This window comes from Patella vulgata, chromosome 3 (genome assembly GCF_932274485.2).
Source record: "Patella vulgata chromosome 3, xgPatVulg1.2, whole genome shotgun sequence".
NCBI classification, from domain to species: domain Eukaryota; kingdom Metazoa; phylum Mollusca; class Gastropoda; family Patellidae; genus Patella; species Patella vulgata.
In genome coordinates, this window is record NC_065881.2 from 59523261 (window position 1) to 59542203 (window position 18943).

General features: G+C 36.2%; 1 protein-coding gene across 1 annotated transcript; it reads left to right on the forward strand.

The window, feature by feature from the left end:
- The first annotated feature begins 784 nt into the window (after positions 1–784).
- LOC126816769 (serine-rich adhesin for platelets) lies at positions 785–17256 on the forward strand. Its single transcript, XM_050543488.2, has 6 exons — positions 785–911; positions 8309–8501; positions 10893–11107; positions 11841–12098; positions 12595–13347; positions 14693–17256. The coding sequence occupies exons 1-6, from the start codon at positions 863–865 to the stop codon at positions 14974–14976; spliced, it is 1752 nt and encodes a 583-aa protein (XP_050399445.2). The 5' UTR covers positions 785–862; the 3' UTR covers positions 14977–17256.
- The last annotated feature ends 1687 nt before the right edge of the window (positions 17257–18943 follow it).

Genomic DNA, 18943 nt, shown 5'->3' on the forward strand with positions numbered 1-18943 from the left:
CGGTGTATTATTTCTTAATTTCCTATTTTCGAGTCAATTTTGGCTTGCATAGCGCGCTGTCGCCTCACATTTTGTCGTAACTTCGACTTTTCGACTTTCGTGTTTTGAAGGGGCGAAAAGTAGAAATTATGAATGGTAGTTATAGGCTTCTGGACTCAGACTAGCAATTATTTGCCCATTGACTTCAATGTTAAATGACTGTAACATCACAGGCTGTAGCTTTTTGCTCAACATTCCGTTGGTTCCAATCTTTATAGGCACAATAGGGACAACATTTGGCAATCTCCTCATCATAATTTTGTAGGGGGTTGACCGTTTAGATTTTTTGCTACACGGATTTGAAGTTGACAGGGGTGAAAATCTCACTTCCGACACAATGATTGCTCTGCAGAAAGACACTTTACACCCCCTATCCCCCCGCTGTAATATCATCAGTATTACCCAAAACTGCTATGAAATTGCAAATTTGATCCCTTTTCTCCAATTCTAGACCAAAAAGTCAACCCAAAAATGCAGGAAGAGGGGAGAAAAAAATTAAGGGAAAAATTGTCTATTTATAACTCGCACTACATTCGTCCATCATGAAATAAGGGGAAATAATTACTAGTCTTAGTCCTTCTATACAGCAGCGAACTGCTCGTAACTTATAGTTATTTATACATCAAGCTACCTCTGCGCAAATGCACTTCCTGTCTATATCTTTTAATACTCCACTTCAACAAGATCTGTCTTTGTGTCTGTTGGATTAACTCTAAAGCAGGCTGAAGAATAGAAAAGATTTATTTTTAGACTGGTGGGTGATTCATTTGTGTCTTCTAGATATAATTGTATTGTATTTGTGTTTCCCAGGTCACTGGAGAAAATGGAACAAGTTTTCGAAGTTTTGCTGTCTTTAACAGTTATTTTAACAGGTATTTAATACTTTGATTTATGTTTTGGTAACAAATCAAACCATATCTGACGATTCAAAAAAGAAAGAATTGGCTGTCAGTAGATAAGAGAAAACCAGAAAGATAGAAAAGTTCCGTGCATTCCCTTGTTTTTATTCATTCTGTACTTAATAAAAACACGCTAATTCGCGACTTTTCTAATTTGTTCGTTTTGTCTTATCTAGTGACAGCCAATTCTTTTTATAAATTGTCAGATGTCATATAATGACACTCAATTCTTTTTAAGACTTGTCAGATATCCTCTCACAGTCTCGTATATCAACGTTTCGTATTTAACAGTTATCAGTGAAATGAAATTCGACCGTGTGTCTGTTCTCGCGCGTTACATCAGTCAGTTACATATTTGTCATATTTTGCGTCATTTCCCGTTTCTTCAAATGCTCGTTACGCATCTCCCGTAGCAATTATCTTTGTTTTAAAATTATATTTGGAATGTGTTTAACCAGTTCTATCACATTTGTAATAATGGCTGACGCCAATCTTATCCTTTAACGATTGTGTATTGTGTCAACAAGGTTAGTCAAAGATGAACCATAATTTGTAGACAGAATGAACCCCGCTTAATGTTTGGATACAAAAATTGAACCGTATAAAGCTTGCACCTGCATTAGTAATCGAACAAAGCAAAAAATTTAATGGTTTATTTAAGTTCGTTACGCGTGAAATGCATAGGATTTAAGGTCCAGTCTAATGAAGACGGTAACCTTTAAACATGCATTATTCAAGAGCGAAATCCCTCTATTGAGGGGCTTTCTACGGGCCTGGAATGTTATCTAAATTATCAAATGGACATTTATTAACCATGACAAGACCAAAAAACTCTCGAAGCCATCGTAAGCCTGCGATATTTACTGTATTTGAATACATTTTGTGATGGATAATTTAACGTAAACTGGCTAATCGAGCCTTTATTTGTTATCATACCAACGTCAGTAACGACGACCGAGACTAGCCTAAAATTCAATGGCTACTATCTCGGTTCAGATTGAAGCAATTTGTTTTCTGACACTATTTATTCAATAAATATTTACATATTATAAAAGGACGCTATATATTTGTGGGATCTGAAAACAAGCCGGAGCTTATATAAATTCATCCCCCCAGGAATATAATAAAGTACTTTGTATAAGATTGTAATCGTAAATAATATACACGTACATTGTACTAGAATAAAATTACAAGGTAAATATGTTTACTCTCATTTAGTTAGTCAAAAGTTATATTGAATATGGTATAAGTACAGAATGTAGAAACGTAGTGTGGTTAGCGAAACGATTATCTGATGTTCATAGTACCGAAAGGCTATACGAAAACCGAGTTGTGGTAGGAGGAGAAAGAAAGAAACTAGTATCAGAAATGGGGGCATCGGCGTGCGAGGGTATTACATAGTTGCTAAAAGCCGTTTAATAATAATGAATATTAAGGACACGATATGAAACAGGACAAGTATTACCACCTTTCAAGAGGCACTAATTATCACACGATTAGTATGAAGACAAGATAATTATCTATACATATGGTCAGTTATGTCAATCAAGGCACGTCAAGCAAAACCCAGCAGTGCACTTTTAGTATGATCATTTAAGATAAGGATATCCATAAGCATAATTTATCAAGAAACGGTGAGTAAATCATACGTGCCCCCCCCCCCCGTAAAAAAACCCCACAAAACATTAAGGACACGATATGAATCAGGACGAGTAGTATGCCCAACATAAAATGATATGTACGTCGTATCATCAATCTTAAAGGTGAGTAAAATCAAATATGTATGCGGTAGGTATCATCAATGAGAAAGTAGTAGGTATGCCCAACATGAAACGATATGTATCATCAATCTTGAAGATGTGTAAAATCAAATATGTATGCGGTAAGTATCACCAATGAAAAAGTTGTAGGTATGCTCAACATGAAACGATATGTATCATCAATCTTGAAGGTGAGTAAAATCAAATATGTATGCGGCAGGTATCATCAATGAGAAAGTATATACGGTAGGTATCACCAAACAGTAGGTGGTTAGTAAAAAGACGGTTAGTAATAAGTATACCATGAAGCAATTTGACTGACATTTTCAGCGTTTTTGTTTTTATTATCTAATTGTTAACAATTATAGCGAGAACTGTCAGCACTTTATCTAATCTTACCTAATGTCCCTTTAAGCGTAAATGCTACCATTGCATTGATTATATATGATTATTGTACTGGATGAACTAGTTTAAAGACTCGCGCGTACTTGCTCAATATCGTGACGGGGATTATATGACAACCTGTTCACCTTTGAGCTGATATTCGAAGCCAATGTCAGGCGAAAAAATACGATCTACTTTTTTTGTCGCTTATACATGTACTTTTGAACAGGTTTTATTGAAAGTAAAATAAACGTTTTCAGAGATTATAATCTTCAATCAATGTCTTAAAGTATTGACAAAGATTGAATGACTCTGTAAATTATATTTATGTAATATTTCCGTGATAATATAAAGTTCTGACAGTGATGCTGTGAAAGAAAACACGATAAATGGATTGAATAATAAACCAAAAGTTCAAAGAGATTTGTTTATAATGACAATCATATCGATGATACAATTTTATATTTTGGTATCAGTATTTCTAGATAATTTGACTGAAAAACAATTATCAAGTGGAAATCGAATACAGTGCACGTTACAGTTTAAAGTCCCGAATAAATATTATGCATATTTCTCAAAAAAAAAAAATTTTTAAAGGGAATTTCTTAAGAAAGAATTTTAATTTCTTTAACTGGAAAGAAATTTTAGGAGTGTGAAGAAAGAAGAGGACTCAGGAAGTCCACTATGTGTTAGGCAGGCGATCCCATTTCTTGTTAATCGGCAATGTTAGCTTCGACTCCATGGTAAATTGCACCGCCACCAACAGTACTGTGATATCTGATAATATCTGATACATTCTGGGACTGGGAAATTAGATAAAGAGCTGGCAGCTTTCACTATAAAAACTAGATAATGTAAAGGGTATTTGCTGAAAATTTCAGTCAAATTGATCCAATCTGAACCGAGAATTTAGCGATTGAATTTAGGGTACGATAAAAAAAAAAGACATAGTCTCGATTATCCACTTCATAAGTTAATCATAAATGAAAGTTGAGCAGCAAATCGGATCCTAATCCAGTAAACATCATAGTCTAGCGATGACATCGAGGGTTGATTATGGTTTGGATAAGTTAATTAATGTCTAATTAGTCATTGAGATAACATTTCAGGCCTAAAGAAAGACCTGCAATAGGCAGATTTAGCTCTTGCATAATGTATGTTTAAGTATAATGTCCTTTGCCTTTTTTAAATGGACGAATTTGTAAATTTAATCAATGAAACGTCTCAGATATTGACATTTATAAATATAAAGCACGCTTCTGTTTGCGTGGTTTATCATAACTTTATCTATATTTGTATTTTTTAAAAAATACTCTAATCAATGTTATTTGTTTTTGTCATAAAAGCGAGTCCATATATGAGTGATTATAATTAAGGACTTGTTCAAATCTGCCCAGTCAAGCGATTTACTTAACAATACAAAATTTACCAATTGAAATTCTAGTCTTCGTTAAATTCACAGCCAAAAAGGGGGCTCTGATAATTTGACACGGTTTAGGAATGTTATTTTCATTTAATTCCCCCCCGCCTTTGAAGAAAGCAGAGAACTATTAAAAAAGGTTCGTTTGTCCGTCCGTCTGAAGAGCATTTTCTGTTAAGTCCATGCAAAGATACATAGTTTCATTGTACACGCCTGAGAGAGAGAGAGAGAGAGAGAGAGAGAGATTAACGCCCACCCGACACAAACCAGGTAGGTAGGGAGAGAGAGAGAGAGAGGGTTAACGTCCACTCGACACAAACTAGGTCATTTCGGGACTAACATATGGTTCAATTTAATTTCAATAATTCGCTTGCGCGTAGAGGTCTTTAGCAGTGGGAGGAAACCGGAGGACCCAGAGAAAACCCACGAGGTTGGACAGGCGACCCTACTCCTTGTTACGTACAGATGGGGACTCGAAACCACGGCAGTTAATTCAATGAGACATTATGATACAATGCGCACGCGCTAACCATTCGGCCATCCAATCCCCCATTACAAATTTATCGTCCAATACATTATATGATATTATGGACAGGTTCATTTAAGTAACTTTTTATATTATGAATTGATTGCATCATGCTCATTGATTATTTATAAATCATGGTTTGTAGAGGCGTGATTGGGTTCTTCCAACCCACACATTTCCTTAATTGTCATTCAATTCATTTGAATTGATTTTGGTCTTGGAATTACAGGTCATATTTATCTATCACTGGTATATTCTTGTCTGTTTTGTAAATAGTTTATCTAGTGAATCCAGTGTAAGCTCTAGTTTCTCATTGGCTACAGTAGACCACATTTTGTCTGTCATTTTTGCAATACCTTAGGGGGCTGTCAAAAAAAAAAAAAAATATACCCCAGATCTTATCTGTGGATATTTGCCTTCAAATGACGTTCCACTGTTTTATGTTGATGTAATGCGTCGGTAACAGTGTCTGAATAATAATATCAGAAAACTGACATTTGTGCTCTTGATGAGATATTGACTTTCTGTAAATCTGATCAATCATTTAAAAGTCAGTTATCTACAGTGCTAGTTCTCTGAATCCACGGTTATGTCGTCAACACAGAGTGTGATAAAGCATGGATTTAATGATTATTCTATGTTGTGTATTGACATTTTCAGTTTTAAAGTAAACAAGCCTACTTTTGCCTAATATTTGAAAACGAAAATTTAATCACACAGAGTTTGCCGCATCGCTAATTGTGAAAAATCATCAGATCAACCCAATGTAACACTTTAATTTTACCTTAATCAAAAAAAGATTAGCATCCTTTAATATATATATTTACACGTACCCTTTCAAACAGTTCAGTCGCACAAATTAATGATTTATATATTTTGTTTGAAAAAAAGGTATTGTGTTCGGTTTTTTTTCTTTTTGGGAAATACAAGATGATACAAAACACGCTGATATGAATATTATATGACTTGAATTTATATTGTTGCTAGGTGATGTCAGGTTTTCATGTTGTCGGGTTATCGGCCAAATTCCTCTCAATGCTATGATTATGTACACTGATCCTGGTGATGGTCAAGAAAGTTCCCCGGGATTTTGCAGCGTGGTTTCTCCATGTCGGTAGTACAGGACAAAGGGTCGGGCAAAGAACAGTGTATAGTATTGTAGGTGGGACAAAAAAACAAGCTCATGTGAACACATTGGCGTTCACATAAAAGAATCCTTCAGAGTTGAAATTCGATGAAGAAATGCCACCGTCCATTGAAAATTTCCGTCATATCATTCTGCACAGCGTATGCCTATTTTAGGCTGAGGGTGCCCCACCATAAATAAATATCTCCAAATATCTCGACAATTACACCACAATATTTATTTAGATACCAAGCCTTAAATCAGTTTCGCACATTTATAGTCACTAAATAAACGTTCATGTTGTACTTAATAAGCTATGACCATTTAACCATCCATAAATAATAGACTTAAATTGGTTACGAGTGTCGGCCATAACACCCGGGCACTTTTGAGTAAAAAAAATTAGGTTACGTGCTATTGTTTTGAAATTCGTCTCGCTTAACCAGTCTACCGACCATTCTACGTCTGATTGACAGGCCGGGATAATCAAGATTATTTTTTTTACGAAACATAACAGAAAGCTGGAAGAAGAAATTGAATTTAGAAACACGTTAGGCTAAATATTACTGCTATTCAGAATCGTCAACAATAGATTTTTTACGGCTGTAATAGTTGATAGATGTGTAGAGAATTGCACGTGCGATGGCTATTTATAGATTCATACACTCTACCACTGAGTATTATCGCACTGCATGATTAGCCAGAAATCCCGTGCACATTCGCTGTGTCGAGTTCAACTTTCTGTAAGGAGAGAGAGAGAGAGAAGAGAGAAGAGAGAGGGGGTTTAACGTCCACTCGACACAAACTAGGTCATTTCGGGACTTACATATGGTTTTATTTTATTTCAATAATTCGCTTGCGCGTAGGGGTCTTTAGCAGTGGGAGAAAACCGGAGGACCCGGAGAAAACCCACGAGGTTGGACAGGCGACCCTGCTCCTTGTCACCTTTCTGTAGGGAAAATTTTCGCTGCACGGGGCACCTTACCTATTTTCAATCATCGGATTGGTGCAGAAAAGTAGGAAAATGAAATGGAATGGAATGAGGTTTAACGTCCAACTGTTCTGCTCCGGGAGCCACAGTGGCTAAATAAGTAATACGCTGGCTCGTTAGCCTGGAAGTCGCGGGTTAGCTCCCGGTGTTGGCCGAGAAAGTTCATCGAGAATTTACGGCGTGGTTTCCCCTTGTCAGGGCTGCAGGGAAGAGGGCCTGCCAAGGACAGCTGTCTAGTCGTTCGGGTGGGACGAAAAACCGAGGTTCCGTCTGTACATTAGCGTGCACGTAAAAGATCCCTTGGCAGTTGGAATTCGATATAAGAGTAGGCCGTAGCGCCGCTATCCCGTCAAAATGTCCCTCATAACACACTGTATGGCGTAAACCCGTCTTCATTAGCCTTGCCGGAGCAGAACAGACGGACATACGCTATACAGGTTACTATGAGGGAAACTTTGTCTGGATAGCGGCGCTACGGCCTACGCTATACAGAGTGCTAAGACGGAAATTTCCAATGGACCGTGGTATTATTTATGTGCACGCTAATGTGTACACAGGGGCTTGTTTTTCTGTCCGATCTACACAACTAGACACTGTACTTTGCCAGGCCCTTTGTCCTGCACTGCCGACAGGGAGAAACCACGCTGCAAAATCTAGGGGAACTTTCTTGACCAACACCAGGGTCAGTGTACATAATCATAGTATTTAAAGGAATATGGACTATAACCCGACATTGTCTGCGATATCACCTAGGTGGAAGCGGACGTAAAACTTCTATTTCACACACACATAACCGGACACCACGACAACCCGACATCACGACCTCACGAAATTTTAATCAGACAATACGACATTTTTACGCGACATTACGACATTTTTAATATCGTGGTGTTGGGTGAAAATGTCGTATTGTCGGGTTAAAATGTCGTGATATCGGGTTGTCGCACACCATCTACTCATGTATGTAAATTTGCTCATATTATGCATTTTTGGATATGTGTATTTGTCCATTCGGTTTTGGATTCCGAAATAGAGAGTCTAATATCATACCACTGAAGGATAAGACCACCTGTTCCCAACGACGTGGCTAATACACACCTAATACTACTTGTAACATAAAATTTGTTATGTTTAATAAATATTGTGATTTGTCTTTTATACAGCTGAAGTATCAACCACCCCAACAGAGAAGACTGGTTTTACTTTGTTTACACGAAACAGTACATGGAATGAAGCGTATTGTATATGTTTGTATCATGGTATGAATCTGTTAACACTCGACACTAGGGAGAAAGCCACTACATTTGAATATGTTTATGAGAACGCAGTTATTAGCAGTGGCAGTTGGTCAGCATTGTATGTTCACACTTATTTTATTAGTGTCTCATAATCTTTGATTGAACAGGTCATGTATTAATATTACCAAATCAAGTAGTACACTAACAACTTCGTTTTATGTGAAACAATATGAAAGGAAGCACGACCCTTCCTTGAGATGCCCGGGTATTAACGGTGATTTTAGATCTGAATTTCAGCTTCAATTTGTACCTTTTCCGGCGTGGTTCTCCCTTGTCAGTGATGCAGGACGGAGGGGCTGACAAGGAAAGCTGTCTAGTCGTTCGGATGGGACGAAAAACCGAGGTCCCGTGTACACATTGGCGTGCACGTAAAATATCCCTTGGCAGTTGGAATTCGATATAAGAGTAGGCCGTAGTGCCGCTGTCCGGGCAAAATTTCCCTCATAGCACACTGTATGGCGTATGCCCGTCTTCATTGGCCCAGGTTAGGAGCAGAACAGTAGGACGTTAAACTCCATTTCATTTCATTTCATTTCAATTTGTACCAGTGTCTTAGTAATGGCAAGTTACCAACACCCTATCCTCTATTATAATGTATCATTTTCTAGTATACAATTTAATTTTCTGTTATTTTTAAAGATCTGTTATTCTATATTACAACCCGGCCACCAAGAAAAAGCAAGATTATTTCATAGGGCGGGGGGGGGGGGGAGCTTTCAAATTTGAAATTTCGAGTCGTTAGTTTCTACTGTGTTATGCACAATTATTTTTCCATAAACATATAGATTTTTAAAGCTTGTGAACGCAATTTTATTGATAGTGAGGCTGTAACACTCTTTAAAAATTGGATACAAGAACTAAACTTGACATAGGTAGGGTCGTTTATAAAGAACTTCTCTTTAGCCACTTAAATTTTCAAAATAGCCGCCATTTTCCGAGATGGGTGTTATTTTCGACTTTTCTTTCACATGAATTTACCCACTGGACCGAATGGGAGGATTTTGATATGTATTCCTATGTTTTTAACCACTGGAAAAACGAATTTTCATCCAAGCTTGATTCTGCTACCTCATATACCGGAAGATTTGTATTTCGCCAATCCGGGTTATTTTACCACTGCCAACAGATATACCACTATTTTCCAAGCCTGTCAAATTCCGTTCGTGATACCTAATTTATCTGATTGCACAATTGTTAAATCCCCCCCCCCCAAAAAAAAAAGCAACCCCCCCCCCCCCACAAAAAAAAACCCCAAACAAAACAAACAAAAAAACACAAGGTTATACTATATCAGGGGAATTGAGAAAGTAATAGATGCGCAACTGCCCAAGCACAATGTCGATCGTACTTGAATTGGCGGGGCCTTGGGCTTCTTTCGAGGAGCTTCGCCCACAAGAGGAAAAACAAGATCAGTAGCACTTGGACACCAGTCCCATGTCCAAACAACGCCGGTGATTTTTTTCTAAGAAAGTGCGCTTGTCAAAAGCTAGCTGGCTCGGGCGTGAATTACTGGATCCTATTAAAGATGCATAATGCAAGAGCTAAATGTGTCTATTGCAGGTCTTTATTTTGACTTCAAAGTTATATAAACGATTATTAAGTCATATATTCACATGCCAAGCTCATAATCAACTCTCTAGAACATCGAATAGCGGACATTTAAACGTAATAAAAACGGTCGCCATTTAATAATTTAATTTAAAAATGGCGAAGTGAGGCTAAGTCTCGACAAACAAGTACCGTTGTCACGATAATAAACAATAAACAATCTATGTCATATCCTGTCAAACTTCAAACGGTTATAACGTCGCCCAGGATATAGTAATTTGAATGAAATTTGCAATATAGTCATTATCTATTTTTGAACTATTATAGAAAGAACGGTCAGCTCTTTGTCGAAATCTATATCTTTAATAAACTAAAATACCCGATAGACGAATAGTCCGCAAAACCGTTATAGTCTTGCAGTCTTTAATACCAAAAGCCCGACACAATCCCGTCTTCTTCAATTCCCCCATCATTTATATATCTGTGAAGTTGTTTTTTTTTTTTTTAATGCCAGACATACTGGGTTGTGACAGGATATCCGTTTCGTTTCAGAATTTAGACAACAATTTTAGGATTGTCGGCTTTAAAGGTCATTTTCATATAATATGATATTTGAAACAAACGTAGATTGGGCTTATTATTGAAAAACCGAGAGAGAACAATCATACTCAGAACAAGCACTGTCATCCTCTGAACTTCGTATAACCATTCTAGTCTACACAGATTCTTAAAACGTATATATCTCAATTATCGATTGGCAAACCTGTCCCATATGTTTTATCCAATCTCATTTGAAAACCCCGCAAACTAATCAGGACAAATCGAAGCAGAAATTTAAATCAAATTCTACATCATAATAAAATGAACATATTATAAACGTGCTATTTTTTATTTGTTTTAGATCTAACGACCATTGGTTTGGTTTGTATAATAGCGGCATGTCCGGGAATAGGTATACCTATGACTGGACCAATGGACAACCGTACTCATGGAGTAATTGGTATCCCAATGAGCCAAATTTTGAACATGATGATAAATGTGCGCGAATAGATGTGTATCTTTGGAGAACAATGACATGTTATAGTCAATACACCTTTTTTTGTCAGAAAGCTTTGGGTAAGAAAAACTGTAACGTTTATTTATTGGTCCAGTTCAAAGGCTAATTCAGACAAAAGTGTATGTACTGATGGCATATAGTCATAGGCTGAACTGTGGTAACTATGTTTGGTTAACAAAGGACATTGTTAGCCGTTTTCGTTGTCTCATCTGCTCTTGTACAAATGTTGATACAGTCATTTCATACATAACGTGCATAAAAAACATTATTTTTGTGGCGAACTAGCTCTAAAAACATGCCATAATAATGTGCTAGGGTAACGTTCTCTAGCATTGCAGACGGCTATTCTTTCTGTGTACTACTTTGTACACCAACTTTTATAAAACTAGCGCAGTCTCAATCTCTTCGGCATTAAGTGAGCAGGGTCTGAAATGCTCTAGTCTTAATATGGGGTAGGTGAAAGCTGACGGGACTGAAGCGGTGTAATACAGCAAATACCGTACTTTGGGCTATATCCATTGTGGCTAACTGTGGTGGTAGTTATAACAATACCCTGGGAGGGATATGACCTCGTTGCTCCATGTTTAAGAATCACTACGAACACTAATTTAACTGGGCAAAATTATTTCGGAATCAAGTTTATCTTCTACGCTCTAACAGGCACTGCAACAGTTGCTAAGATCACACTAATTATTGGTTTAAAGGTCCATATTGAATCTATAATATACGTTTCCCACAGCACCCATTTATTAATGCGTTGACTTTCTAACATAATTGTTCCTAATCTTCTAGGTTCATGTACCATGGAGAAGGTAAAAATGTCTACACCATTAGGAACACCGAGTGAAAAACTTGATCTTGCAGAGAGTGACTGTATCAGATACTGCCAGGACGATTCCTCAGCCACTGATCAATGTTATGCTGTACAGCTGGTAGCCCTATTAACTTGTCATGTCTACAAATCCACTGACAATAATATGTTTGTTAAAAGGTCTGACGAATCTTTGTTAGATTCAACCAGTAATATTTACAGAAAAGTTTGTTACGAAGGTAACTAGACCTATGGGGTTTTGTCTACATTCAAAATATCAGACCCAAAGATAAAGCCAATATTGAAATATAGCGAATTTTGTGTTTAACAGTCGACGGTTTAAGTTAAAATCGAAACGAAATATAGTAAACAAACCGACTCCCGCTTTAATCTTATGACACTGTCCACATCACTGGCCAGTAAAGCATATCCTATTAATGTAGATCAACACTTATTTTATTTCAATAATTCGCTTGCGCGTATTGGTCTTTAGAAGTGGGAGGAAACCGGATGACCCAAAGAAAACCCACAAGGTTTGACAAGCGACCCGACACCTTTTCACCCACCACGCCACTCTACTCAAAGACAGACCTTGTGATCTAACGCGTATGCCCCTCCCCACCCCCTTAACATATAAAACAAACAAAACTATTAAAATATTTAATTAGACGAAAGGTTTTGAAATGAAATTCATTCCATGTCAGCACAAGCATTTATAATTTCTTTCCTTTATAGGGTCTGTTAATACAGGAGATTTAATATATAGTGACACAGGAAATAAACCCTCGTTAACGTGTGGTTTAACTACAACACCGACCACCTCTTCATCGACAACTACTACTACCCACTCTACAACATCACCAACAACCACAACTGCTTCTACAACAACATCATCACCAACAACCACAACTGCTTCTACAACAACATCACCGTCAACAACTTCTACTTCTTCTACTGCAACATCACCGTCCACAACTACTGCTCCTTCTACAACAACACCGTCCCTCGCTACTACTCCTTCTACAACCACATCACCGTCAACAACTACTACACATTCTACAACAACATCCCAGCCCACTACTTCAACAATACCGTCAGCAGAATTTACATTTATAACAGAATTTCTTTCGGCAATAACAAATACACCGACATCACCATCAAGCAATGCATCTTCATCTTCGTCCACTTTGATGGCATTATTGGCCAGATCATCCTCAACACAATTACCCGCATCAGCGTCCTCGTTGGTGTCTTCGTCGGAGACCTCCTTCCAAAGTTCTTCGACGTTAGGTATTGTTCTGGCGTCAACAGTTGCAAATTACCCTATCTCCTCAAATCTCAATATTGATCCGACAAGTGTATTGGATATAAGTTCACCCGGAGTGGAACAAATATCACTTTCGCCGTCTCCTACAACTCAGTTGTCACCCATTTCACTACAAACATCTTTAGATACCACAGCCTCACAGTTTACCAGAATCATTCCAAGTAAGTCCTTTCGTAGTTGAATATCCCAGTCTCGCTAATCAACCCTGGGATATTTGGTTGTGGTTTCCATCCGATTTCTCAATTTTGAATGCAAATATTATTCACAGTATAATCCTTGAGAGGCATTTAGCAATTGATTTATGATGCAATACTAGAACACTTGGTTTATTATACTGCAACGTTTCAACAAGATTTCTCCAGTCGTTTTCAAGCAAATACCGTATGTACAAGTAGATAAAGTACTTCTTTGTTTACGGTAGATAAATACATAAATAAATAAAAAAAATACTTCCAGGTAAAAATAATTCTACACGTTACTTCATTCTGACATATTAAATCATATAAGCTAGCTGTCTGCCTTCTATGGGCATCTTCAGATATTAATAATGTATACAAAATATTGAAAATATCCTACATATATATCTATATACACTCTTAGAATAACAGATTTCCATGGCAATGGATTGTCAATAATATTAGGTAACGTAAAACAAAAGATTAAAGGTGTAAAATACAAAACATGACATTAATTTACATAGTCTTGTTGGTAGGCCTACAGTTTGACAATAGCCAATACAGGAATAATGAGATGAAATCAATGTTCCTCGACCAATTATGTAATCTGGCTATAAAACTTAACCTTTTATTAATTTACATAGTCTTCCTGGTATAATCTGACAATAGTTAAATACAGAAGTGAATAGATGAATTAAATGTCAATAGGTCAATTATATAATTAGGCTATAAATTTAACCTTTCAGGATCATTTATATCAATTTTATTCTATAATAAACCGATAATAGAAAAAAAGGGAATAACAGGGTTTAAAATTTTCTTATACAGTGTCGAAGTAAAAAGTGTAAATATATATATTAAGATTTTATTCATGATAACACAACTTTATGGATTTACTTCTTCTTAGTTTATTACATGCAACGTAATATAGTAATACAGATTGGCTAATCAGTCCTCATAATTTTATCTCCCTCTACAAAGAAAAGACATCCGATGCCAAAAATAAAATGGAACGTAATTAACATTAGATTTTTTATCAAAGTGAGCTATGGCGGGTGTGGCGCCAGGCAGAGTAAGCTTACTCTTCCGGACACCTGTTACCACTGTTTGTCGTGTATTTTGTACACGAGCAGTCCATTTGCTGATTACACTATTTTGCTTTAATACACCATTTTGCCTATAACGTATTTTAGGACTTCGAATTCTGTCTTATGGTTTGGATTGTTCGTACTTGGTTTTATTTTATGGATTCCATCAACCCCCATCCCCCTTCCCCCATACCCAATTCAAACACTGGAATTGACTAAAATTAATTGGTTCTATTTTTCAGAAATGTTGTTGTGTGGTTGTAAGTGTTCACTGAGTTCTGTTGATTTTCAACTCAAGATACAACAGGTCGTAGATGAATTAACGGTCATTAAAAACACTACATCATCTTTCCGTCGTAAACTGACATCGGCCGAAGATGTGAGGCCGTCTGCCCAGGCACTAGGTGCTGTCGGGATTTTCGTGTTTACAATTACATTTGGTGTAATTGTGGTACTAGATGCTGCGAGATTTATTAGATTTATGTACCGACAAATGGGCGATAAAGACTCAAACAGTTATGAATAAGTTACAAATTTGCAGTTGGTGGGATGCCAGTTTCTGTTTATTTGATTAGGCTTTTATTATGTATCTTTTAAAAATTAAGACATAATGACTTAATCTGGTATACATATACGTTTGTTTGTGATTTCTGCGTTTTGTGTAATTGTGTGTGGTGCAATCGTTTCCAGGCCCTCACTGACAGATCAAGTTGGATGGATTGTCGAAATGATGGGGTTTTGGCATAAAGACTTTATCTTGGTTGTTTGGAGGTATTTTTGTCGGATTCGAGACATACTATACGCTACCGTGCACCCTGTCTTGTCGAATTTACGTTTATGCAATAAAACATTTTGTAAGCAATGAAGTACTAGTGTATGCACCTTGTGTAAATAATATGTGTGGATATTGCGCAAATATTGAGAACTACGTGTTTGCGGAAACAGAATTGTGTTTTGGCGCGTAACTGTGTCGCAATAACATGTTCGGACTGCTTCAATTCAGTAGACCATAAATGTGTGTCCGTACCTTTTTTATAGAAATAGGTCAATGTGACAGACATACGCAGTTGTTGTTGAGATGTACAGTTCCATCATGCCGATTAATAATATTTGTTCGATCCTTCTCATAACACTAGACTTACCCAACTATTGCGAACTGTTGGAGTGGTGGGGTTTTCTTTCGGGTTTGGGGGATTTTAATGACGATTCAAAAACGGGCGTGGGCCGATCATTTGGAAAATTAGAATTTAACAACTGTTTTAAGAAAATTGTTTCGCGTCGTTCAGCTCGGCTGGTCGTTTATACATTTGTTTAAAGCGGAAATTGCAAATTTTTAAGTTATATTTTTAAAATTTATTAAAATAAAGCCTGAAAATAGATGGTATCCATAAACAGTCCTACCTTGTTAAAGAATAATCTTATTAATCCTATAATTCACTATTACCAGCTGAGAAATTGGCAAAAATATCATTTTCCTCTTCATTTTCAAACGGTTTGAAAAAAGCTACTCCATGGTGGAGAATAGAAAACAAGGGAGGTAATTGGGAGTAATTGTGTTATTATTTCCTGTGTAAATGAGTTGTAAGTGTGAGAATTACACCTATGATCGTATAATTGTGAGTTGACAACCTATTGAGCAAAAGACATAGAAATAATTACGTTTTGACTTTCTTAGAAAATTTGCAATTTCCGCTTTAAATTCTTACTGGGTATCAATTACATACGCCTTCCAATTGCCGTCTTTGGATGATTAAAATTCACCAACAGAATAATTTATTGCCATGACAGGTGCTAGATAATGGTGTAATTTTATAACTTTGCAAATCATTGTGGGCAAAATAAAGCAAGTTAACAGTGAATACAAAATTTCACGACATTTGGCATGCTTTGGTTACATTAAAGGAGCTAAGTCTCTAACTCATTATTTTCCATAATATTCAAAATTAAAAACACGAATTAGAATTTAATATTGATCAATTTCAAGCAATATTGACCTTATCTTGCCGTGAAACTATGGGATCCTAATTAATATCCAATATTTAAGACACAATTAACATTTTATAATCAGTACACGGGTCGTGTACCCTATGGTTTTGGGTGCCATTTTGTAATGAACAAATAAAACATATCCTACAACACAGTGTGAAAATGATTAGTAAATGCCGATTCACAAACGACAAAAAAATAATTTTTAAAAAAACGTGTAGAATGCACTAAGCAGGCGTAAACGACTGCCATTCAATTTGAACTGTTCACGTATTTCACCGAACATAATTGATTAGAAATTTCATTCTTTTTTCAAAAATTGAATATAAATCTCTTTACATACATTCATATAACATTAATATGCGCTTTTAGAAACATTTGGTCTATTTCAAGGTTCCAAAAAATAGAGCCACACGCCCTTTAATGAAAACAAATTTGATTTTTTATTTATGTTAACCTTGTTTAATTGTAACTGGAGAAGTTTGATTCAACATCAAGCCACACGCTGTATCCTTTCAAACAGTTTGAACAATAGAAGACGGACGTAATTCAATATTTGCAACAACAAAGTGTGTAAGGAATAAAATACGTATTATAAATTAATAATTGGTATATTTTGTTTGAGGGAAAAGTATGTTACGGGTAATAGAAATCGTAACTGTTTTATCGAAAATTTGGGTAAACAGTTTATTCTTTGTTCAGCGGAAAAATATTATATTAAACGTGTTACTTGATAGATCATAAATTATCGATCTAATAACATGTAAAATTTAGGTTTTCGGCGACTTTTTAGTCAGTTTTTCTTTGGAATCGTGGTATCAAGATACAAATCGGCATTAGTCATAAGGTCTTGGCTTCGTTAACCAATAAGAAATCATTTATTTTTTATTATTTTTTTTTTAGACAAAATTGGATGTTTCGTACAGAACTTGTTTGTGCAGAACCTATAAAAGGATATTAGGATGACTTGTTAATGTATATATTATAACATACTTAAGATTTTTCGGGTTTGCTTTTAATTGCAACTTTGCTTGACCTGTTGGGACGCATACATATGCAATAAACTTACTACTGATTTGCCAATATATTATATAAAATGTTATAAAATCTCGAAAGGCACAATTAACTTGGCCTTTATTATATAAAAATGTAGAAGTATATATCAAGATTCAGAGAGCTAGAAAAAATGTATTTGGCAGGGTTCTTTCTGGGTTCTATCTTTTCTTTGCCGGGAATGATAGGCGTTTTTACATGCGGTAAGAAATCAAAACTGGGCTACGGACAATGCTGAACATATCAAAGGAAATTAAAAATATCACAAACTGTTTATATGTAACATTTAAAAAAAACCGTCCATTTTAGTCCACTAAAATGATATAAAACCTGAAAAGGCAAAATCAACATAAAAAGCAATCCGCTTTATTAAAATTACCGTATACGCCCCATTTCCCGATATTATGAACCCACAAGTAGAACAAGGTAGGTATGTTCATTAAAGGAGAACGTTGTACCTCGAGTTCTGTCGCGTAGAAACTGTTTACATATATTAGATAATGAATCAAATATGAATGGTCTACAACGAATAAACTACCCCCCCCCCCTCCCCAAACCCACACACACACAATAACGAATAGATAATGCAAAATGAATATATTGAAAATTTCAATCAAGTTAGTCTATTGCGAGGGTAGATATTAGCCTTTGAATGTTTGACAAGATGTGTGCATTAATTGCAACCGCTCTACTGGTTGTTTCTCCATTTTTAAATTAAATCGATGTATAGTAGAGCCGTTCTAATCTACTTAATATCGGAGATATCCGATGGCATCAAGAGTTAATAAGCAGATTTAGCTCTTGAACAATGTATGTTTAAATAAACGAAATTGCATTAACTAATTGAATTGTAATATGTAGTCGAAATAAACCTATCTTTATTTTCTGCTTATAAATGTTTATTATATGTATTGTCTGTTAGCAAATCTATAGCTGGTCGCTATTCACTTTCCATAGAGACTAGAATATTTGGGGCCATTATTTCCGTAGGCCGCGAAAGTTCTGTAAAATACTATAGAATTTCATCCTGTAGTTCCCCCCCCCCCCATCACCCAAACCTTTAGAATGCTCTATAGAAAATTACACTGGTAATCTATGACATTTTGCTAAGGGCATACTTTGACTGACATCCGACTAATGCCATCGTTAAACAGATAAGGGAGCCCAACACCTCCGTTAAATATAACGGCACGTTAACGACATGTTAAAGTTAACGGGGCTTCCAGCAACAGACATTCTCTCCTTTAATGACAACGATCCGTTAACTATGTTAACGAGTCGGTGTATGGTAAGGGAGCTTTGAGCAGCCTGCCCAGGTCCACAGCCACCAGTAGAGACGTTACTGGCCACGATTACAATGACCAACAATTTACACAGCCCTGACAATACATTGCAACTCTTATAAATAACTTCAGTTTTAAGTCTTATATTAAAAATAAACACAAATAGCTGGT